This window comes from Siphateles boraxobius, unplaced genomic scaffold (genome assembly GCF_051911475.1).
Source record: "Siphateles boraxobius isolate OS27281-9 unplaced genomic scaffold, OSU_SipBor_1 22, whole genome shotgun sequence".
Lineage (NCBI taxonomy): Eukaryota > Metazoa > Chordata > Actinopteri > Cypriniformes > Leuciscidae > Siphateles > Siphateles boraxobius.
In genome coordinates, this window is record NW_027508833.1 from 22286885 (window position 1) to 22310499 (window position 23615).

The following is a 23615-nucleotide window of genomic DNA, read 5'->3' on the forward strand; positions in this document are numbered from 1 at the left end:
ACAGTTAACTTCGCCAGTCCATGTTCCGCGACGGTCTTCGCACAGTCCGCGTGACATAACTTTCATGATCAGGAGGGTCCGCGGATGTCTGTGTACACTCCACGTGCAACCCAATTTTTGTGACCACGCAGACAGTGCGGATTCAAAAGCGCATATGTGAGTGACTTATGTGTTTGAAAACCACTAGATAGTGCACACATGCTGAACGTGTCTTTCTGCGCCTGCGGCTAAAGGAGTATACTTTAAAGCCTCGCTCTCTTCTGCGCCTGCGGCTAAAGGAGTATACTTTAAAGCCTCGCTCTCTCGACTGTGTGCGAGACAGAGCGGAACACGGAAAATTAAATATACCCTGTAATGAAAATCTATGAGATTTTATTAGCTTTTATATCATTCACCAAGTACCAACTTGTAAGATTAATTGCTCAGAGAAGCAGCCCCATCCACAGTATAATTCCATTAGACCAAAATCCCACTCCATAGCTGTATATTCAATTGGCTGTGATTTTATAATCCCAAAGTCATTATTTTACAGATACCATACATTATTGGTGCTCCTCTATGCCACGCCCGAAATACCTTAAGCGTGTGACGGAAATGTCACGCCACTTACCATATTTGGAACATCAGCTCCCAAAGCAATGATGACAGGTGATAATGTCAGCACTTCCTTATCAATTCGAATCTGATCCGGAAAATGCAGATGACCAAGCTGATCGATCAACTTTGCCAGCGCGACTGGACCAGAACGTATCAGATTGGTAAAGTTTTATTTCATTGTGGACATAATTACAGATTATAATGACTTAAACTGTCTTTTTACGCGTTGCGCAGCACTACGGAGGGGAGAACACTATGTTAACATAAAACTATGTCTGCATTTGTGATGGTAAAAACGACAAACAAGCGCTATTCTATACTGCTCAAAACTCACGTTTGAATAGTCAGTAGCAAAGTCTTAAAATATGAAAACATGCTTACAGGTTGTGTCTGTGAGTCAGAAGCGCCAGAATGTACTTGCAAAGATGGAATTGCCCCACTTTCTAGAATAATTTTTTGTGTACAGCCAGTGCATGTACTCACCCAGGTTCTGTAAACAGTCCTCGGAAAAATGCGCAGCACAAAGTAAAATATTTTGGTTGTACTGTACTGGAACAGTGTTGTAAATTAAGCTTAACCACTGTTTTCTAATTGGGTCCTCTTTTGGAAGGCCAAACAAAGTAATTTGGCTTTTGCAATGAAAAACACAGCGTCTCCACGACATGGCGGCGCCGGGCGGCAACAATAATACAGCGAGAATAAAAGTTACAGCTTCTTTCTTTGCGTATACATTTGTGCGGTCTTATGAAACTCTGTCCCCACACACTGATGTAGATTTGTGGGGGCGTGTTTAAATTATGCGTTTTAGGAATGCGTGGCTGAGCCTTAACTTTTATAAAGAATATCTCTTTAGGTTTGAGACTTTGAGCTTTGTAACTCTGCAGATCTTATACTGTACATACACAAACAGCTACATAACACACTAAAGAAAAAGGAAAACAAGAAATCGCATCATATGACCCCTTTAATACAATATTTTGGTTTTGTTGAAGCCTGAAAAATAGCTTGACACTGGAAACTTAGGACTTGTTAGGATGAGGTGTTGTGTACAGCACTCTTACCAGCCTCGTCACAGTTCATTCTCGGGGTTCCAGGTGGAGTTCGGGTTCCTGCTCTCTCCTGCCCCCTACTGTCCACACACCAGCAGTGACCTGTGGACCCGTGGCACTGCTGAGACCTGTACTGACCCTCCTCATCACACTGAGGTAGGAAGCCTCCCACCAGAGGAACACCACCGCTTTCACTCTGAAGACTCTCTCTGTGCTGCTCACAGTGGGTCTTAGGACGACCTGGACGCACATGAGATACACAAGGGATTGTTATTCTGCTCTCTAGATATGGCAAAGGGCCCACCTGTGATGTAAGTCTATGGGATTTTATTAGCTTTTATATTCTCCAGGTACCAACTTGTAAGATTGATTGCTTAGAGAAGCAGCCCCATCCACAGTTAAATCCCATGGACCAAAATCCCACTCCATAGCTGTATATTCAATTGGCTGTGATTTAATTCCATAATCCTTAATGCACTGATTTGGTTTTATTCAAGCCTAAAAAATTGCTTGACACTAGAAACTTAGGACTTGTTAGGATGAGGTGGCTGTGGACAGCACTCTTACCAGGCTCATCACAGTTTATTGTCGGGGTTCCAGGTGGAGTTCGGGTTCCCGCTCTCTCCTGCCCCCTACTGTCCACACACCAGCAGTGACCTGTGGACCCGTGGCACTGCTGAGACCTGTACTGACCCTCCTCATCACACTGAGGGATGAAGCCTCCCACTAGAGGAACACCACTGTTTCCACTCTGAAGGCTGTCTCTGTTCTGCTCACAGTGGGTCTTGGGACGACCTGGACACACATGAGATACACATGGGATTGTTAATTCTTCTCTCTAGATATTGCTAAAGCCCAAAGTACAGTTAACTTCGCCCGTCCATGTTCCGCGACGGTCCTGGCACAGTCCGTGTGACATAACTTTCTTCATCAGGAGGGTCCGCGGATGTCTGCGCACACTCCACGTGCAACCCAATTTTTGTGACCGTGTGGACAGTGTGCATACAACAGCGAAAATATGTGAGTGACTTATGTGTTTGAAAAACACTAGATAGTGCACACACGCTGAACGTTTCTTTCTGTGCTCGTGGCCAAAGGAGTATACTTTAAAGACTTATGCTCCAGACTGTGTGCGAGACGGAGCAGAACGTAGAAAATGAAGTATACCCGGGCCTTAAGACTATACAAGACTTAAGGCCTTAAGACTGTAATGAAAGTCTGAGATTTGATTAGCTTTTATGTCATTCACCAAGTACCAACTTGTAAGATTGATTGCTTAGAGAAGCAGCCCCATCCACAGTATAATCCCATTAGACCAAAATCCCACTCCATAGCTGTATATTCAATTGGCTGTGATTTTATTGCTTAAAACAATATTTGGTTTTATTCAAGCCTGAAAAATTACTTGACATTGGAAACTCAGGACTTGTTAGGATGAGGTAGCCGCGTACAGCACTCTTACCAGGCTCGTCACAGTTTATTGTCGGGGTTCCAGGTGGAGTTCGGGTTCCTGCTCTCTCCTGCCCCCTACTGTCAACACACCAGCAGCGACCTGTGGACCCGTGGCACTGCTGAGACCTGTACTGACCCTCCTCATCACACTGAGGGATGAAGGCTCCCACCAGAGGAACACCACCGCTTTCACTCTGAATACTGTCTCTGTGCTGCTCACAGTGGGTCTTGGGACGACCTGGATACACAGATACACAAGGGATTGTTTTTCTGCTCTCTAGATATGGCAAGGGGTCCACTTGTGATGTAAGTCTATGGGATTTTATTAGTTTCTATATTTACTAAGTACCAACTTGTAAATGTAATTGCTAAGAGAAGCAGCCCCATCCACAGTATAATCCCATAAGACCATAATCCCACTCCATAACTATATATTCAATTTTGTGATTTTATTGCTTAAACCTTAAAGGTGCAGTCTGTAAGGATGACAGCTAGTGGTCTGAAGAGGCCAGAATTAGTCCAAATTCAAAATATCGGAGATTGTTGTTTCCCCCTCCTCCTCAGACTCGACACTCACGCCGATTGCCAGTTTAAGGACACGCAACAGGAACGAGCACAATTGACAATGAATGCCAATTGGACTTACACTCTGTAAGTTGATGAGTTGATTTATTCGCATTTTAATATGCTCTCGTTCATAGAGATTTTTAGATGGATACCGAGGCTTTTTAGGGTTGGGTAGAATCTGCAATCTCTGACCCAGTTTGTTTGCTGACTGCAATACGCTGTGATTCCTGCCAACTGGCATCCCAGGGTGTCGAAATACTATTGGGTGAACTAGCAGTGGGCGAGATCACACAGACCAAAACAAAAATAGACATTCCAACAAGGAACGCACATTTCAAAGTAAAATAACTGGCTGTGGAAGTATTTTTTTCAGAGAAACGAGTATGTGAACTCAGCATGTTTCCTAAATATCTGCAAACATATTATGGTATTTTTATGCTTTAGTAGAGTGAAAACGTTACATACTGCACCTTTAATGCAATGTTTTTGGTTTTATTCAAGCCTGAAAAATTGCTTGACACTGGAAACTTAGGGCTTGTTAGGATGAGGTGGCTCTGGACAGCACTCTTACCAGGCTCGTCACAGTTTATTGTCGGGGTTCCAGGTGGAGTTCGGGTTCCCGCTCTCTCCTGCCCCCTACTGTCCACACACCAGCAGTGACCTGTGGACCCGTGGCACTGCTGAGACCTGTACTGACCCTCCTCATCACACTGAGGGATGAAGCCTCCCACCAGAGAAACACCACTGTTTCCACTCTGAAGACTGTCTCTGTGCTGCTCACAGTTGGTCTTAGGACGACCTGGACACAAAGATACACAGGGGATTGTTATTTCCCCATTACACTCCTTTGCACAACACTTTGTTTATAAGAAATGAAAGGTTTTGTGCAAGTTTAAGAACTAATTCTAAACTCCAATAAAGTTAAAGAATTATCTGTTTTGATAGAAATATTGCAGATGTTAGTACTGTCCATGTAAACACAGGTGGTTTTGACAGCCCTTGATCTTCCCTAAAATCCTATATTTATCAGAGAGGAATGCAATATGTTTCTACAACAGAAAAAGTTGTATCTCTTCACATTTTTTATCCTATCCTCCTGAAACTCTAAGGGTCACGGCCTGTTTTCTCAGACTGCCTTCAGAAGAGTAGAATCTGGAGTTTGTACCAAGGATATTCACTATCATTCAAAAGATTCAAATCAGTAAGATTTTTTCGAAAGAATGTAATACTTGTATTCAGCAAAGATGCATAAAATTGATCAAAAGTAACAGTAAAGGCTTATACATAGTTTTACAATGTTATGTTATGTTTAAAATAAATACTAGTCTTTTAAACTTTCTATTCAGAAAAGAATCAAATCAGCATATTAGAATGATTTCTGAAGGATCATGTGACACTGAAGACTGGAGTAATGATGCTGAATATTCAGCTTTGCATTACAAAATTAAATTACATAAAACAGTTATTTTAAATTGTAATAATATTTAACAATATTACAGTTTTTACTGTATTTTTGATAAAATAAATACAGCTTTCTTGAGCAGAAGTGACTTCTTAAAGAACTTTAAAACTGATCCCAAAAAACAAAAAAGCATTTGCTACCTCTCTATAACAGATCCCAAGACAATTAATTAGTAAAAAACATTAGAAATGGTATTTAAAATAGGACATGTAACCAATTGAGAGAGGACTATGACAAATTTCTCCAAAAAACTTCAAGTTCAGGTAGACATGCTTACCAGGCTCGTCACAGTTCATTCTCGGGGTTCCAGGTGGAGTTCGGGTTCCCGCTCTCTCCTGCCCCCTACTGTCCACACACCAGCAGTGACCTGTGGACCCGTGGCACTGCTGAGACCTGTACTGACCCTCCTCATCACACTGAGGAATGAAGCCTCCCACCAGAGGAACACCACCATTTCCACTCTGAAGACTGTCTCTGTGCTGCTCACAGTGGGTCTTGGGACGACCTTCAAGGTAAACGTACCAGAGATTATAGAATTTACTTGGAGGGTTAGTTCTCCAAAAAATGAAAATTCTGTCATCAATAAGTCACCCTCCGTTTGTTCCAAAACTCATAAGACTTTCGTTCAACTTTGGAACAAAAATAAAAAAATATTATAAAATCGGAGAGATTTCTGTCCCTCCACTGAAAGCCTATTAACCCAAAACTCTGACGGTTCAAAACGTTCGTAAAGATCGTAAAATAAATTCATATATGAATCGAGTGGTTTATTCCAAGTCTTCTGAAGAATAACGATTGCTTGATAGGATGAACATTTTTATTTAGCTTTTATTCACATATAAACATTGATCAGCAAAAATGTTTATAGCGCTCAAATACGACAAACGGAAACTCAAGCATGCTTGCTTGACTTGCAAGAACCAATGAGATTCATTCGCATGTCACAGGCTGTGTGAATGACTCACAGCCAAGCATTGAGCTTCTGCAGGAACTAATAAGGTTTGTTCTTACGCATCACGCAACTACGGTTGCGCTTCTGTTTATGTTCACTGATCAATGTTTATATGTGAATAAAATCTGTTCATCATATAAAGCGATCGTATTTCTTCAGAAGACTTGGATTTAACCACTCGATTCATATCGATCATTTTGTGATCTCTTTATAAAAGTTTTGAAGTGTCAGAGTTTTGGGTGAACAGACTTTCAATGGAGTGAAAGCAATTTCTCAGATTTCATTAAAAAGATCTTCATTTGTGTTCAGACGATGAACGAAAGTCTTATGGGTTTGGAACGACATGAAAGTGGGTAATTGATGACAGAACTTTCTTTTTAAATAACAACATAAAAAAACAAATACACAAACAACTACCATTTTGAGGGTGGCACTGGAAACCATCTCCATGGTATCCTGTTTGGCACTGGCACTGGAAAGATCCCGGACCATTGGAGCAAAAGGCCTGGGCGTGACACGGCTGATCACGACACTCGTCTACATCTGCACACACCACAAAACACAACACTCACTCCATAATTCAACAAATACAACATTAAACACATTCCTCAGGATGTTAGTCTGAGTCATTCTAGCTGTTGCCCAAAAGCTTCAAACTCCCACCATCCCGTCAAAGACCAGAGAGTGCAGAACAGGAAAGAGAAGAGTTAACTGTCCTCTGACCCCCTTGTGTTCTTCAGCTGCGAGTCTCCTACGCACATTCCCTGAGTGAGGACATTGGGTCATTGTTTCAAAATACCCTCCCTTCCACAGAGTCTCTGGTTACCCTTGCCTCTCTCCTTCACCTTCAGCATTCAGCTGAGAGAATGAGCCCGTGATCTTACCAACATTTAACCTCCGTAACACATCAAATCCCACTGACAGCACACTTGCTGACCATGTTCTTACAAGCTAATATAGATAAGATGCTGCTTACTGCACACTGTGCAGCATAGTATGTGAAATAGTACACTGTACAGTATAACAATGACCATTAAAAACATTAAACATTGTCACATTATGCACATGTTTAATGCCACGAAAAGCATTCAGTTTTTACCTGGAAAAAAACAGTTACACTACTATAAAAAATGTTTGAATAGAAATACAGTGAAAACCGTACTATTATTGCAATTTAAAATAATTATTTTAAAATATAATTTATTCCTGTGATGGTTTTGCTGAATTTTCAGCATCATTACTCCAGTCTTCAGTGTCACATGATCCTTCAGAAACCATTCTGCTCAAGAAACATTTAATATTATTATAAATGTTGAAAACCGTTGTGCTGCCAAATGTATTTGTAGACACCGTGCTACATTTCCTTCAGGATTTTTGATGAATAGAAAGTTCAAAAGAACAGCTGTCATGATTCTGCCCTCGTGTCCTTGATTTTCTCTTGTCTTGAGGCAGGATCATGACAGAATCATGTTTTGTGTGCAAGCACATGGTCTTGTTTTGAGCCATGTGCTTGTGTTGTCTCGTTACGTTACCCCGCCCCCTTGTTATCCTCGTCTCGTCATTATTGTCTAGTCAGCTTCACCTGTCTTTGTCATTAGTGTCTCCCTATTTAATCCCCTTGTGTTTGCTGTCCTGTGTCGGTACATTGTCTATTTTTGCGTGTATATCCCTGTGAGTATTTTATCTGAAGTCCTGTTCAATTAGAATTGTGAGTTTGCTTCTTGTCAAGTCAGAATCTTTGTTTGTCATCGTGTCTTAGTTTAGTTGTACTCTGCTCCTGTCCTGTTTTGCCCCCTCGTGGGTTTTTGTTTTCTGTTGTGTCAGAATAAACATTTAGTGTCTGCAAATTGTCTGCGTTTGGGTTCGCTCTCCAATCTCATGACAACAGTATTTATTTGAATATTTTTGTAGGATTATAAACATTTTTACTGCCACTTTTAATCAAATTCATGCATTCTTCCAAAATAAAAGTATTCACTTCTTTCAAAAGAGAAAATCTTACTGACCCCAAAATTCAATTAATTTCAGTCTAAACAAGTAATGAGTAAAGAAAAGGTTTGTAGTTAGGAGTTTTTTTTTATTACTGACTTTTTTCTGGGGGGGCTATATGGCCTCGCCGTGGCCCCCCAAAGGCCCACGGCCCCCTAAAAAATCCTCTCCGCCATGGCCGCCCGAAGGGTCCTTTCCGCCATAGCCGCCCGAAGGGTCCTCTCCACCATGGCCGCCCGAAGGGTCCTCTCCACCATGGCCGCCCGAAGGGTCCTCTCCAACATGGCCGCCCGAAGGGTCCTCTCCACCATGGCCGTCCGAAGGGTCCTCTCCACCATGGCCGCCCGAAGGGGCCTTTCCGCCATGGCCGCCCGAAGGGTCCTCTCCACCATGACCATCCGAAGGGTCCTCTCCACCATGGCTGCCCGAAGGGTCCTCTCCACCATGGCCGTCCGAAGGGTCCTTTCCACCATGGCCGTCCGAAGGGTCCTCTCCACCATTGCCTCCCGAAGGGTCCTCTCCACCATGGCCGACCGAAGGGTCCTCTCCACCATGGCCGCCCGAAGGGTCCTCTCCACCATGGCAATCCGAAGGGTCCTCTCCACCATGGCCATCCGAAGGGTCCTCTCCACCATGGCCATCCGAAGGGTCATCTCCACCATGGCCATCCGAAGGGTCGTCTTCGGCATGGGCGCCGGCACAACCTGCTCCGCCCCGGCCGCCTGCTCTGCCCTGGCTGCCTGCACAGCCTGCTCCGCCCTGGCTGCCTGCTCAGCATGCTCCGCGCTGGAGGCTTCCTGCCCCAGATAGGCCACGCCCTGGTCAGCCTTCAGGGCGCCCCCCCCCCCACCCCTGTTGATGTTTTACGGCGCGAGGTCGCGCCTTTTTTAAGAGGGGCGTACTGTCACAGTCTTCGTCTGCACTACACTTCCCAGAATCCCTCTTGTCTTCACACCTGCACCAACTCCCTCATTTACCCACAACTTTTCGTCATCATCATCCTTGTCACCTGTGCTCACCTCTTTATTGTTTATGACACGTTGTGTTTTGTTACGTTGTGTTTATGTTGCATCGTGTGTGTACCTTCTGCCCGTTTGCCTGCCTGTACCTGTTTGTGTTATTTAGAATTAGTAAAAGTTTAAATTGGAACTTTGGACTCCTTCCTGTTCTTCAGCCCACACCACACCCGTGACACACACCAGGTATACAATGGTCTTTGAATGATAAATAATAATATCCAATGTGGTTGGTAAAGTTTTGTTAAATCAAGGCAAGGGCAACAAAAACATTTTCTTACCCTGACATGTGCGGCCATCAAATCCAAACTCAAATCCGCTCTCACACTGACAGCGATGGCTACCGGGCAGGTTCACACAGTGAGAGTGAGCACCACAAGAGCTCAGACCTTCTGCACACTCATCCACATCTACAGGGAGAAAGAAACTGCTCAATTGCAAGCCATAATGCTCTCATTTGACCCAACCAGACTACAAGATTCATTTTCTTGGAAGATAGGTATCTAGAAAGCTGTGAGAGATCCTTGGTTTGCATCAAACATGTCAGTGAGATGCTGGAGAGATAAAGCATGCCCTGAGAAACTGTGAGATGACAGAGAAAGATACAGTAGAAGGGGATCTCGTCGCTGTCGGAGTGCGTGGGAACAAGCCTGAGGCACTGGGTGGGTTTAGAGCTGGTCAGCAGGAGACCTGGTTTTGATCACTGCTAATTACAGGGAGGGTAAGGAACGGTCCCCCTCTCTCTCTCTCTCTCTCTCTTGATTTTTCTCTGCTCTCTTTCCTTGACCCCTTTATTATCTACTCTAGAGTGAAGAGTTCAGACAGGTGATAAAATGTTCCTCTAATAGGAACATGAAGCCTGAAAACACACCCATACACACTCACACACACACACATAATCAAGCGCAGACAGTGCCTTCAGAGTAGCATGATTCATTCTGGTGAATCAGTTCATTCGGATGGTTTGTTCCAAAGAACCAGTTCTAGAAAAAATTAGTCAGTGAATCAAATTAAGTGAATGAGGTTGTCAGATAATTTTTAACAACAAAATTAATTAATTTCTAATGACAATAGAGTTAATAATTATTCCACAATATTTCTTTCCAACAGTTTAACTCTTTAAAAAAAAGATCCCTTATGAGGTGTACACATGTACACTAATTTAGACTGACAAAACAGCAATAAGTCACTCACTTTTGTTGGAGTGTTTTATGGGTGTGTCCAGCGATGTGAATTTTAGCTTTATGCAAATTAGCTTTATGGACAAGATGTATGGACCATTTCATTTTTAGAAACTGTCAGCGTAAACAAAATTATGCATGGACAGTTTATTTTTTTGAATCATATCATTTGTGATATTTTCCAATATGCACTGCTGCAGTTTATATATTCCATAACACTTTCCCACCCAGAATGTTAGTTTTTAAGTGCAAGAAAGATTATTCATTGTTCAGTTTGTTCAGATGGTTTGTTCCAAAGCAGCCAGCTCTAAAATAAATGATTCACTAAATAAAAAAAATAAAATAAAAATAATCATACCTAAGAGTATTCTCTGGGCATTTGACATTTCATTTCTATAGTAAACTTGCTGTTTATCACTGCGTTTTTCATTAGAAAGTATAGGTTGCCTCAAATAATTCTCCACAACAAAATACACAACATAGTTTCCAATATTAATATTAATTAATAATTACATATTTAATAATATTACAATTATTTATTTCACAATATTCTTTTCCAACTGAACAAAATCATCCCTTATGGTATGTTCACATACAGTGATTAGTCATTACATTTCAATGAGAATATTTTATGTCTTTTTTTGCAACGTTTTTTGGGTGTGTCCAGCGATGCGACACAGCTGAGAAAAGTTTAACTTTGTTCAAACAAGCATTTTAAAATATGCATAAACAATTTCATTTTTAGAAACTGTCAGCATAATCTTTAAACATTTTAATTGTGATATTATTCAGTATGCACTGCGGTAATATATTCTATAACAGTTTCCAATCTGGAAATTTCCAAAAAGTTATTTTTTAGGTGCAAGAAAGCTGATTCTTTGTCCAATTTGAATGACATCTTTTTCTTCCCCACTAGCAATACATCTCAGTTGCGCAGCCCAACATCTCTCTTGCTTTGTGAATCAGTTCAACCAAATGATTGAATCAGAATCAATTTGATCGCAATTCAGACATCAAATTCTTGTCTCAATATCAAATATCATCTGGAATAGGGGTTCGCAAGAAACAAAATGCACATCTGTGTGAGTACATTGGGAGTTTTCAGGAGGGGAGGTGCGATTTGCTCTCACCCCTCTTCAAACGAGGAAATATTAGGTGGTCTCAGCCCCCCCAACTAGCTTGAAGCTGAGGATGTGGCCTCTGTACGTGCAGCTCAAACAGAAATGCCACAGCAATGTGCCTTTGCTTACAAATCTTCCCCAGACTCACCGCAATCCCACAGATCTCCCACATTCCAACTAAAGACTGTTTAGTCTTTCTGTTGTTTGACTTGGTAACCGTGGGAGGAAGATGAGAGAGGAATGGGGGGGAAAGACCCCAGGCACGTTCATGATTCACTGAGGGTTTCCTCTACTTTGCGTCTGACTCATCGGATAGGAAACGTCTGGTCGTGCTAATATACTACAGTGGTGACGACCCCACTTCTGGACGACCTGTAGTGTTGATGTTACGCAGATGCATTGCTCTAATGAAGGAAGACGAACGTTTTGGGTTATTGTCGAAGTATTCCAGACCCTCGACTGATTAAACAGAGTGTCAAGGGCCTGGAATTGAATTTACGGCTCAAACGTGTGTGTTTGCACAAGGCGGAGGAGTAATCTCCATATAACTTCTCTTACCATAACAGTTGTGCCCGTCTCCACTGTAACCTGTGGCGCACTGGCACGAGAACAGCTGTCCCTCGCCTGGCACGCACTGTGCAGTTGTGTCACAGTCATGATTCCCGGAGTAACAGGGGTTCACATTTTCTGGCTCGGGTTCTCCAGCTGAGAAAAGATGTGAAGGCAACAAAACTATAAATAGGAACACAACAAACTGAGCTAATATCACAACAAATAACTTCTTATGTAATATCAATGGATAACAACTGAATCAGTCCCATTGAAAACTTAGCAAAGGGAAACACTTCTATAAATGGGGGTCAAAAGAGGTCAATTGTTAAGGCTTTTTCACACCAAGGACGATAACTATAAATATATAGCTTTAAAGAACCCCCTGTGGTGTAAATCTAGTTTTTAATGTTGTTTATGTATCTTTTTAATATGCTTTAAGACAAACCATTTGCAAATTCATAAGTCAACACCATTGCTGTGTATTTTCTCCTTTAAACTGCAGTGAACCAAAGACAGTCTCTAAAATCGCCTGTTTCTTCCATAACAAACTTCCTATCAACTAACTATGTGCCAGTGGGCTTTAGCATATCATTCACTATGCTGCAAAGCAGGGGAGTCTCAAGAGAAGCCAGGTTATCCCCGTATATTTTTCTGTTGATATGAAAAATCATGTACATTTAGCGATATAGAGGGTGAATTATATGATGTATATTGCGATGTTATGGTGAACTATACGCCTTTCTCCACTGACGTTCTGAGTTGGCAGCTGTCTGTCTCTGATATGGCGAACGGGAACATGGTTTGTGTAAAATTACATCTAAACACATTATTAGATGTTTGATAACATAGTCAAGCAAAAGGCTAATCATAGTAATTACTGTTATGTGTCCGTCGGACATTGTAGAGAGCAATACATAAAACGCATTACCAATCTGATACATTGACTTGTTAACAACCCTGTATAATTCACTCTTCCAATTCTTTTGAATCAGTTAATAGTTCAAACATATATGGTTAAATTAAACCAGTATTTCCACTTTTCCACAGTAAAGTTGAGAGAGTGGATTAGGTATTCTAAGTTTGTGTGATTGCGTGGAGATGGGGTTAATTTGCATATTCACTTTCAGATTTTTTTTCCCCAGCTGACAAACAAAAAAACACTGACAATCAGAATCCGTCCTGCTTTAAAGAGCTTGAGCATTTAAAGCGTCAGAAGACAGAACTGCAGCGCACACTTTATTGCGCACACACAACACTATTGTCCATTATTGCGTATTCCTCCCTATTTTCTCTTCCACTGAGATTTCAGAAAATTCTTCAATCAAGACTTAAAGGGTTAGTTCACCCAAAAATGAAAATTAAGTCATTAATTACTCACCCCCATGCTGTACCAACCCCGTAAGACCTTCGTTCATCTTCGGAACACAAATGAAGATATTTTTGATTAAATCTGAGAGGTGGATCACTGCTACATAGGCTGCCAGAGGGAATGAAACTTGACGGCCCAGAAAGTCATTAAAGAACATGTTTAAATATTCCATGTGCCTACAGTGGCTCAACTATAAGTTTATCAAGCGACGAGACTACTTTTTTCACGAAAAAAACCCCCTAAGTCGAATAAAGTCGTTACTTATGTTTTTTTTTTTCGGAAAAAAAGTATTCTCGTCGCTTGATAAACTTATAGTTGAGCCACTGTAGGCACATGGAATAAAACATGTTCTTTAATGACTTTCTGGGCCGTCAAGTTTCATTCCCTCTGGCAGCCTATGTAGCAGTGATCCACCTCTCAGATTTAATCAAAAATATCTTCATTTGTGTTCCGAAGATGAACGAAGGTCTTACGGGGTTGGTACAGCATGGGGGTGAGTAATTAATGACTTAATTTTAATTTTTGGGTGAACTAACCCTTTAATGCATTGAAACAACTCAAAGCATTACAAAATATGATTCAAGGCAAAGCAAAAACAAATAAACAAACAAAAAATAATGAGAACATTTCCATCCATATATAAATCTCACCCCTTTCTTACAATCGACTGCAAACTCAGATTCATTTCTGCCTCCATATGATGAATTATATGTCATAAAACACTCAAATGGAGATTTCTGAAATTAATTTATACTCCCAGAACCCCACTGAGTAGCTCTATATTGAGCTTTTTTGTGCCAGTTTATAATATTGATTGATTATACTGCTGTTTGTTCAAAAAAAAAAAACTAATTCATTGTGATGGGGAACAAAGACTGGAAATTTGACTCACAGATGCATGAAATGAGTCACTGCAGATGTCAGTCACTCATTATAAAACCTCCAGCCAAAGTCAGCATCCTGAGAGGAGGTTTCTTAAAAAAATAAGTAAATAAGAATTATTAATGGAACTTTGCTATTACAGCTATCACAGCCATAGGAAATGCTGGGACGTCCGCGCCGGACATGACTTTATTCTTAGTAATGTTATATAACCACAGACCTTCAGTAAAGAGAGTCTTTTTGATAAATATGCATTCACAGGTGTTAACATATGGAGAGGTGTGAACACTTTGCTTCCCGCCAAACCAACATAATTCCAAATGGCCCGTATGTTATTTAAATTTGACCTTGGGGGTCAAAGTACCTGACCTGGAAAACACAACACCTTTAAAAGGGTCTTAAAACATAGGGTGGTCCCAACACCATTACTAAAACTACAAGTGACATTACCAAACCCCTTTAGACCAAGACAACAGGACTTAGTTGTGCTCTTACCCATTCTGCCTACCATGAGGGACCCATTGTTGGGACCCTTGGGCCATGCGGACTACCTTCACCCCCACCCAACGCCTACTCATCACACATTAAAAACAGCTTGATTTCCTCACCCCAGGCCAGGGACCAATTTGGCCAATTATCAAAGCCAGACAGGAAGACTTTTGTTTGAAGTGAGAGAGAATGTGAAAGATGGTCCCCTTTAAAGTGACTCCACAGGGGAGGGGGAAAAGTGGAGAGAAACTACAGGACAAACGTTGCCAAAGTTGGTTTTGGGTGCTTCTTTTTAACTTTGTGCTAATTAAAGGGACAGGGGCAGACCCAAGTGGGGTGGGGCGCTGTTTAACACAAGACTTTAAGGAAAACGAAGGGGGTGGATGCACCAGGTGGGAAACTGATGTCGCAAGTGGGAGAGAAACACTCCTCATGTAGTTCACACAAGTAAACTTATGTTAAGAGTGTGTGATGGGGGCTTCTGGAGGACTGAGCTTATGCCAGAAGAAACAGAACCCAATACACAAGCTTAAAGTAATTGACAGACATAAAACACTGACCATCACTTTTCTACACATTCATCTAAACAAACCCAAACTTTATTTACACAATTAGGACATGTTTCTGGGCCAACATCCACCCATGCAACCAAAAAAGTTAGCATAAAGCATAAACCAATGCTTGCTTTAGTTAAGTTAAAAATATGGTTCTACATTTGAAATGTCCAAGGTGAATTAATCTTAAGAAATGTTTGTAAAAATGTCTTTCAGATATAATATTTTATTTCATTTAAGAGAGAGTTTATTCATAATTTATTAAATAATTTTAAATGAATGAACTGCACCATGGTTAATTATAAATTTGATATCTACAGAATCAGGCTCTTGTGGTTGGACAATTTCTCATCATTGTTTCTTCATGTAATAACATGAAAAAAAAGAAAAATATATAATAAATATTATAAAATAGATGGTGCCAAAAATGGACAGAGCCTGTTTCGGTGGTAAAGAAGCATAATCATACTATTAATGTATGTATGGCGATGTTATTATTTTACGAATTCCTGTAGCCCAAACAGTAGAGTAAGGAGCGTTAAGCCTGTTTTATGCTTCTGCGTCGAATCGACGGCGTACCCCCGCAGACCCCTCTGCGTCGCCGCGAACCCCTCCGCCGTAGCTTGACGTGCACCTCCAAAAAATTGTGACTACGCGTCGAGGCGACGCAGACCACAAGGGCTGTGATTGGTCAGATGCACCATGATGCAACTCAACCTGACACAGAACCATAAAACGGCCACGACGCCGTAGGAGTGACGACGTAGCTACGCCGTGGAGTTGACGCAGAAGCATAATGAGGCCTTTAGAAGTGCTAACGGAGTGCTAAGTGCTAGTGAAGGTCATGGATTTGATTCCCATAGAATGCATGAACTGATAAATTGTACACCTTGAATGTAATGTAACTTTCAACAAAAGTGTCTACCAAATGCAAAAATGTAGATAAGAGCTGTATTTGCATGACAAGGAAAAAAGCTTCTAGGGTGTTGCCAAGATGGCCACCGAGTGAATGGACTTCCCTTAAAGGGACCCTGAAAAAAATTCCACCAGCCCCAATTCTGTTAAAAAAACGACTGCTTTAAACCATCATCAACCACATGAAACTCTAACAGCTGGTCTGAAATGACTGAGAACTGAGATCCAGCCACATACCTCTTCATGTTCATAGTCAGCAGGACCATAATGACATGTTATATGGTCACACAAGCATGTGAATCCACCTCAGTCTAATCTAATATGCAGATCAGATCAGATCTGATTATGTGTCAGCACTGGTCTAATTACTACATGTCAGTCGTGCCGAACAAACTGGACAGACAGTGACAGCTGTGTTTTCCAGCCTCGGCCAGAGTCCATGCATGGCTCTCTTGGGTACAGGGATTCCGGGGTGTCCTTCTGTTCCCACAACATCACTCTGCAACTATTCCTCAACCCGGCCCCTGTTAGGGATACTTTGTCTGAGTTAACACAACAATAACAGCAGTATGAAACTTATCACACCCACTATTTAGGTTATATATCAACATCTGGAGGAGACTATACTCGCCAAACACTAAATACTCTCACAGGGCATTATCTGGCTAAGAAACAACCTTGTAGGTGACCAACCACATCTTATTATTTATTACATAAAATCCAGCAACTAGGTCCTGTGATTTCAGTTTACACAGTAACAGCAACGATCAATTATGAAAAAAACAATAATTGTGTGGCTTTTGTGCATCCAACTATTATGCATCCAACTAGGGATGCACAATAGGCAAATTTCTGGACAATATACAATGGCTGATAAATGGATATTAAAATCCTACCCTATTTTGTCCAAATAATAAAAAATAAATAAAAAACTAAATCAAGCATTATAAATGCTACAAGAGGGAATTTAGGCATTTTGCATTAGATGAGGATAAAGGTAATCTAATCTACATGCAAAAATAGGGGAAATGAGAATGAACAATATACAGTATTGGCCAATATATATTAAATTTTGACTGATAATTATATATAATATATGATGATATATTGGGCGATCCAACTTGAACAAAGAGTTCAAAGCAGTCAAAATGACCAAAACGCACATCCCTATCTCTGACGATACGCTCTTGCATAAATGAAGCTTAGTTCGTGTGTTTATCATCTAATGGTAAGATAACATTCATTATAATGCAATGTTGTATCTTCACGTGTAAACTTGCAATCCATAGCAAGCGAAAGGAAGGTCACATCAGGTTTTGCCGATTGAGCAACTCTAAGAAACTGGATCTTATTCGATCCACAGACTAGATACAACACAGCTGGAGATGCGCTCATCCCAGCCCCACTTATCATCCTAAAGTCAGCGTCTACAGCATTAGCCAGGAACTACAGGGCCATACAAAGCATAATGTGATGTGCCTTTGTCCCACTAAAACCTCTCTTGGGAACAACACAGCCTTACAAGGTCACAAATCGAGTGGGGTTAAAAAAGAAACGTTTGATTTATTCCTTGAGGGAACTCACTGGATAAAGGGATTTGTAACAAACTGCACACGCAAAGCCCAACAAAATGCTACAGGCTCACTTCACAGACATAGTTAATTTTAAGTGCAGACCTCTCTCTCCAATCTGCTGTCTAATGCCGGGCCGTGGTAGAAAGCAGCAGGTGGTTCGGAGTGGTTATCTTAGACCTCCTACTTTGCATGATGGGAAGGAAGCTGAAAGCAAGCCAGCGTAAGTCCTGTGTGAGAGCCAGACGTCTCATTGCCACATCAGTCAGCATGTTAATAAAGAAACTATGCCAAAAATGAGGGTCGGTCTAAACGAAGGATGAGGAGGAGGCCATATACAAAGAGACTCCGTTTCTCTTAGATTAGGAAGGTTTTTCTACAGAAAATGAGAAGAAGATACCAAAACAATCAACTGATAGGCTTTTTACACTTGAAACTGTTAAGCCAGTGTCATTCTAAACCCTGAGTTTAATCAAAATAATGTAACCTTCAGGTGCAAATAACAGACTTCTCTCAGATGATGTATGTAAGACTTCTCCAATCATTTAGACTGCTTGAATAACATTCATCTGCTTCCTCTTTTGAGTGGAACGCCCACATATCACAATCCAATCAACAACTTGTCTATTTCTATAATCTGTTACACTTGGATGTACATCATTAAATGGAAAAAATTATCTGTCGCTATTTCAGTTTCTTCGCTACTTTAACAAACCTTAAAGGACATCAACACATTCGCATCAGAACTACAACATACAATGGTGATCAGCAGTGCTGGTGTTTTCACAGAGTCTTGATACCCTGTGACAGTGCTGGCAGCCTACCTCCGAGAGGGCCGATCTTGTTGGTGATGGCGTATCGAAGGATGTGCTCCTCTTTGACGTACATAACAAATATGCGCTCCATTCTCAGTTCCTGCGTCTCCAGTCCGCTGCGGTGCCCGTGACTGCAGTCCCTGTATGTGATGTTCTGTTTGACCTGGAAAGTGAGGGTCTCTTCTCCATTTTCAGCTGACCTGATTGTAAACTCACGTGCTGATGATGAGGTAATCACTGAGAAGGATAAAAAAGACAAGAGTTTAGAGAGTTCAATCAAAAATAACTTTAGCTGGACAATAACTTTATTCTAGAGCTGCTGTAAAGCAAAAACAATCTCTGTTACTTGAATTTCCTATTATCACTGTAAAGCTGCTTTGAAACAATCTATTTTGTTAAAAGCATTATATAAATGAAGGTGACTTGACTTGACTAGAGGAAAGCATTTCACAACAAACTTTGGCTCTTTAATTCTAAACCCAAAATCCCACAGGAATTGATTGTTAAGCATCATCATGTTCAGCAACATGAGAACTGCTTTTATTTAGGGTGCAAGATCAGACAGAGCTTCCTTTGAAAGGAAATGGAGGAGACAGGAGACGTCACAAGATCTATTTTTTTAGCTTACATTTCCCTCCTTTTGTTTTATACTGAATTTGTGACTTTTTTATTTTTTTTTATTTAAAGGGGCATTCGGCAACTATTTCAACTTAATAAAACCGTTTAGAAATTATTTGGATGGTTTAATAACCTGTTCTGGTGAGAATGGTGACTTTCTCCGCTCTCCCCAACGTTCCTAGGCGGAAAACCAACCTTGCAACATGGGGAGTAACGTCCCGGTAAGTTGGAAATAGGAAGTCTCGTGAGAAGCGAGAACGAGCGAGAAACACAAACTGCTTTACGGCAATTCGACATAAACACACACGCCGCCCTCAATGTGTGTGATGGATTCCCCACCTCGGTAGACATAGCTCCACACGATAAAGTTGGCCGGCTCCGATAATAACAAATGCACATGAGCAGCGGTAGAAAGGGAGAGGAGGGTGCCGCAAGTGAGTTTTTTTACGACATTGTTGTGAAATATACGCCTCACAGCTGTAGGGGGAGCTCGTTGAGAAAACATGCGACGACAAAAGTGAAAATCAGCGAAGAAATAGCTAGAGTTGCCGAATGCCCCTTTAATCTTTTATTTAACTAAGCAATTTTCAAAAGGCCACAACTCTTCACAAATCTTATATCATTCAAAAGGTTTGGGTCAGTAAATTTGAATTAATGTTCATGTTAATGTTAATAATCATTTATTTAACTAATGTTTTTAAAAGAAGTCTGTTGTGCGCATAAAGGATGCATTTATTTGATCAAAAATACAGTAAAACCATAATATTGTGAAAGATTATTAAAACCTAAAATAATGTTTTATTGTTATATATTTAAACAAATTTAATTTATTCCTATGATGGCAAAGCTCTAATTTTACTTCAGTCTTCAGTGACACATGATCCTTCAGAAATCATTCTAATATGCTGATTTGGCACTCAAGAAACATTTATTATTATTATCAATGCTGAAAACAGTTGTGCTGCATAGAAAACAGAATTAAGCAAAACTAAGATTACATTACAAATGTCTTGACTGTCACTTTTGATCAACTGAATGAGTCCTTGGTGAATAAAAGTATTCATTTACTTTTAAAAAATCTTACTGACCCTAAACATTTGAACGGTAGTATATACAGTATGTGATTAATTTGATTAATTCATTCATATTGTGTAATGAATTTGATCTATTTAAGTTTACTCCATTGACAGTCCTGGAAAATATAAAACAATATTTTTGAAAGAAGATTCCATCAGGAAAAATACTCAGAAATTGGGTCAAACAAAGGTGGACAGATATAGTTACTCCCTAGTTACTCCCTTAAGAACCTACATGAAGGATAATACTGGTAAGTGTCCTTAAATGGCTCCATCTGCACTGTGGCACCAGGAGGGATGAAGGGAACACTGCCTTGTAAATGAGTGTCCACATTGAGGTAGTTCTGGGTATCCAAACCCGTAGCTGTCTGGACGATGCTGAGACGCTGGTTACCGGGATAGAAGGTCACATCGGCACGGCGAGTGAATTCGGCACCTGTGAAACAGAAATGTTCCTTTTCAACATAACCTTTTTAAAGACCGTTAAAAAGCAGTGTTGTGGCTCACTCATTTTACTGCAAACAAATATTAAGTCAAGTAATAAGATCCAGATGGGGGTTGTGACCCTTATAATGGTGCTTGATGAACATTTGGAAAGAAAAAAACAGGCTTTTTCATGCAAAGTGAAAACATATTATCATACAATGGAGCACCTGACTTAAATTATCCGAAAGGGTTGCTTTACATGCCTTGGATATCAGACTAGCAAAGCCCTAGTGGGACTCTATTAGTGAGAACAAAACCGCTAAGCCTAAAATCTCACAGCAGGAGGCCATATGTTTTAACAAACATGCAACACCATAAAAGAGGTAGAAAATGAGATCATGACGCCCTCACCGGTGATACTGAAGCCATTAAGGCTGTTTGGCAGCTGTAGGGCAAAAAGCCAACCAAACAGACCTCCAATGGGGGCCACGGGCATAAGGGCCCAGCCCACCGGCTCCGGGACCTCACTGATGGCAGTGTACGCTCGCCCATCGCCAACCACGATGTAGGCGTGCAGGTCGATGCTGTCCAGCCGCACTGCTGTGCCCCCCACCAGCACGGTCCCTCTGACCTTTCCATTCACACGATGAGGTGCACCTGAGGACAAGGTGAAGACCAAATCATGAAAATGAAAATCTTTTCCAAGTCTATGTGGATTGCTAAATAATTCCTGGAGTCAAGAACTAAATCTGAGAGGTTAAAATAAGGATTAAGTCGGCAGAAATGTCATTTTTATGTTTTTATTCGTAATTCTAAATGATCAATAGAGTGCTGCAGGGATGATGTTTTTTAAGCCAATCTGAAAGTAATGGTTTGTCCAAGTCCTCCTTAAAAGATTGCATGAGCATGTTGAGAATTACATGTTGAGTCGTAATTATGACGTCAGATGTGTTCAAGTCACTTTGGTTTGAGCAATATGGCGATGGACCTTTTCTACCAAAAAACTCTACTCCTAAAAAATGATGAATAAAGAATGTGCATCAGTGTTTTTGCTTTTTTTATGTTTCTGTTAAATTGACAATAAAATTATTTATTTCAACAAGTTAGCCAACAATACAGCCACTATTTTCTCACCCAACTCTGAAAGTTCTGACTTTCCCACTTGTAATTACGACTTTGTGCTGGTGTTCAAGTGTGTTCAACTCGTAAACACACAACATGACTTGAATGCACCATTATCACCACCATGGTTCTCTCAACAAAAAGCCAATAGGGTTTTTTCCATTGGCTTTTGGATTATTGCCCTCAAAAGCTCTAATTTCTCCAGTTACTCAGCTGTTTCAGAGTGGTTTTGGAAGGTTTTCCCTCTCCACCACCTCCCTCACCGGCCACACAAAGCTCCACTTGTTCACACGCATATCCAACAGCTGAGGAAGCTTTTCCACTGAATAATTTCTCTCAGAAACAAATGTCTGTCATTCAGTACAAGCCAGACGTGCCGCTTTGAAACGGGGCTCAAGTTTTCTTTCACACTTAGGCTTGCAGTGGATGTTCACAGGTAGATTACAGTCATACAAGGTCCAATGTGATGTCATTGTCTTGAAAAGATCCTGTTACTCAGGCCCCATGAGAGCCGCAGAATGATTCACTGGGGAATTCCTGTCCAAAAGATTTTCCAAGAGATCAAGTGTTTCCGACATAAAACCTCCCACAAATTTGGCATGGCAGCCACAACTATTACGAAAGAGACTGTGGAATAAGTTGTGGGTATTACCGCAGCCACTTAACACAAGTGTTTGTCAATTACAGACAATTAGCACACAAGTGAAGCTGTTAGTAAAAGTTTATGCTAGGAGACGAGACTAGATTTGACAGAAAAAACTGCATGGAATTTGCATACCTAACCAGCACAACGTGTGTGCCAATTCGAAATTGTATCTACAAATTCCTTTGCATTACAAAAATAGATATTTTTACCTCTAAAAATACTGTGTTGGAAAGAGAAACACTGGTAATATGTCCCCAGAGGTGTACTGCAAATGTTGTTCATACTTTCAGAACAAGGTCATGTTATGTGTGGCTTTTACAACGGCTCTTTTACGACATTCCCACTCCAGTCTTACCGTTTGGCAGGCAGTGGCGGCCGTTGCCGTAGAATCCTGAGTTGCAGTGGCAGCAGAAGCCAGTGGAATAGTCGGTGCAGTGTGCGTTCTGACTGCAGTGCTGCTGAAAGCGCTCGCACGTCTCTTTATTATCAGTTGAGTAATGGATCACTGCAGGAGAGAGACGGAAAGACTGCTTGTAAATAGGCTAGTGAAGTCAAACTTATCCACTGTTTAAGTCACAAGTTCAATTCCTACACAATCTTTAATTGTCTTCGTATTGTTTTGTTTTGTAAAAAAAATTGCCGATACCGATAAGTGATAACCGATAATTCTTTATATTTGAAAGCCGATAACCGATATATTGGCCGATAGATCTAAATCCAAATGTTTATGTAATTTTTGAGAGCCTGATTACAAAAAACAAAATCTCATCATATCCCAAGCACACAATTTTAATGTTCTTATTATACTTTTATGTAGCCTATATGACAGACTTGCATGTTGCACTTTATTTTCCTTTTCAAAGTGTTTCCAATCATATTTTAAGCAATTCAAACCATCACGGCGAACAGTGCACATTTGAAGTGTCTCAGCTGAAGGAAATAATCCATTATTTATCGGCTTTAATATATCGGTCAAATTTTCTTATCTGGCCGATAACAATAACATTAAAAATGAACATATATCGGCTGATACCGATATGGTCACAATACTTGAATCAAATAATCACAATAATCACAATACTTGAATCAAAGTAAAGGTCCGTTTAAAAAAAAAACTACTGACCTATATACTGATATACAAAAAATTAGATTGGAGTGAAAAGGAAATAAATTTTGTGTAAAATTGTGTAAGTT

General features: G+C 40.7%; 1 protein-coding gene across 11 annotated transcripts in view; it reads right to left on the bottom strand.

Moving 5' to 3' along the window:
- The window catches only part of nid2a (nidogen 2a (osteonidogen)), a 43565-nt gene that overhangs the window by 12018 nt on the left and 7932 nt on the right, over nucleotides 1-23615 (bottom strand). For 2 of the 11 annotated variants that reach the window (XM_077239093.1, XM_077239089.1), the window contains exons 5-16: nucleotides 22777-22926; nucleotides 21065-21310; nucleotides 20463-20663; nucleotides 18543-18770; nucleotides 11945-12091; nucleotides 9366-9494; nucleotides 6497-6622; nucleotides 5405-5632; nucleotides 4237-4464; nucleotides 3109-3336; nucleotides 2214-2441; nucleotides 1659-1886 (exon numbers count right to left, since the gene is read on the bottom strand). In XM_077239093.1, coding sequence (XP_077095208.1) covers nucleotides 1659-1886; nucleotides 2214-2441; nucleotides 3109-3336; nucleotides 4237-4464; nucleotides 5405-5632; nucleotides 6497-6622; nucleotides 9366-9494; nucleotides 11945-12091; nucleotides 18543-18770; nucleotides 20463-20663; nucleotides 21065-21310; nucleotides 22777-22926 — 2367 coding nt within the window. The remainder of the gene's footprint in view (nucleotides 1-1658; nucleotides 1887-2213; nucleotides 2442-3108; nucleotides 3337-4236; nucleotides 4465-5404; nucleotides 5633-6496; nucleotides 6623-9365; nucleotides 9495-11944; nucleotides 12092-18542; nucleotides 18771-20462; nucleotides 20664-21064; nucleotides 21311-22776; nucleotides 22927-23615) is intronic. The other 9 variants (XM_077239097.1, XM_077239092.1, XM_077239100.1 and 6 more) reach the window with 7 other exon arrangements.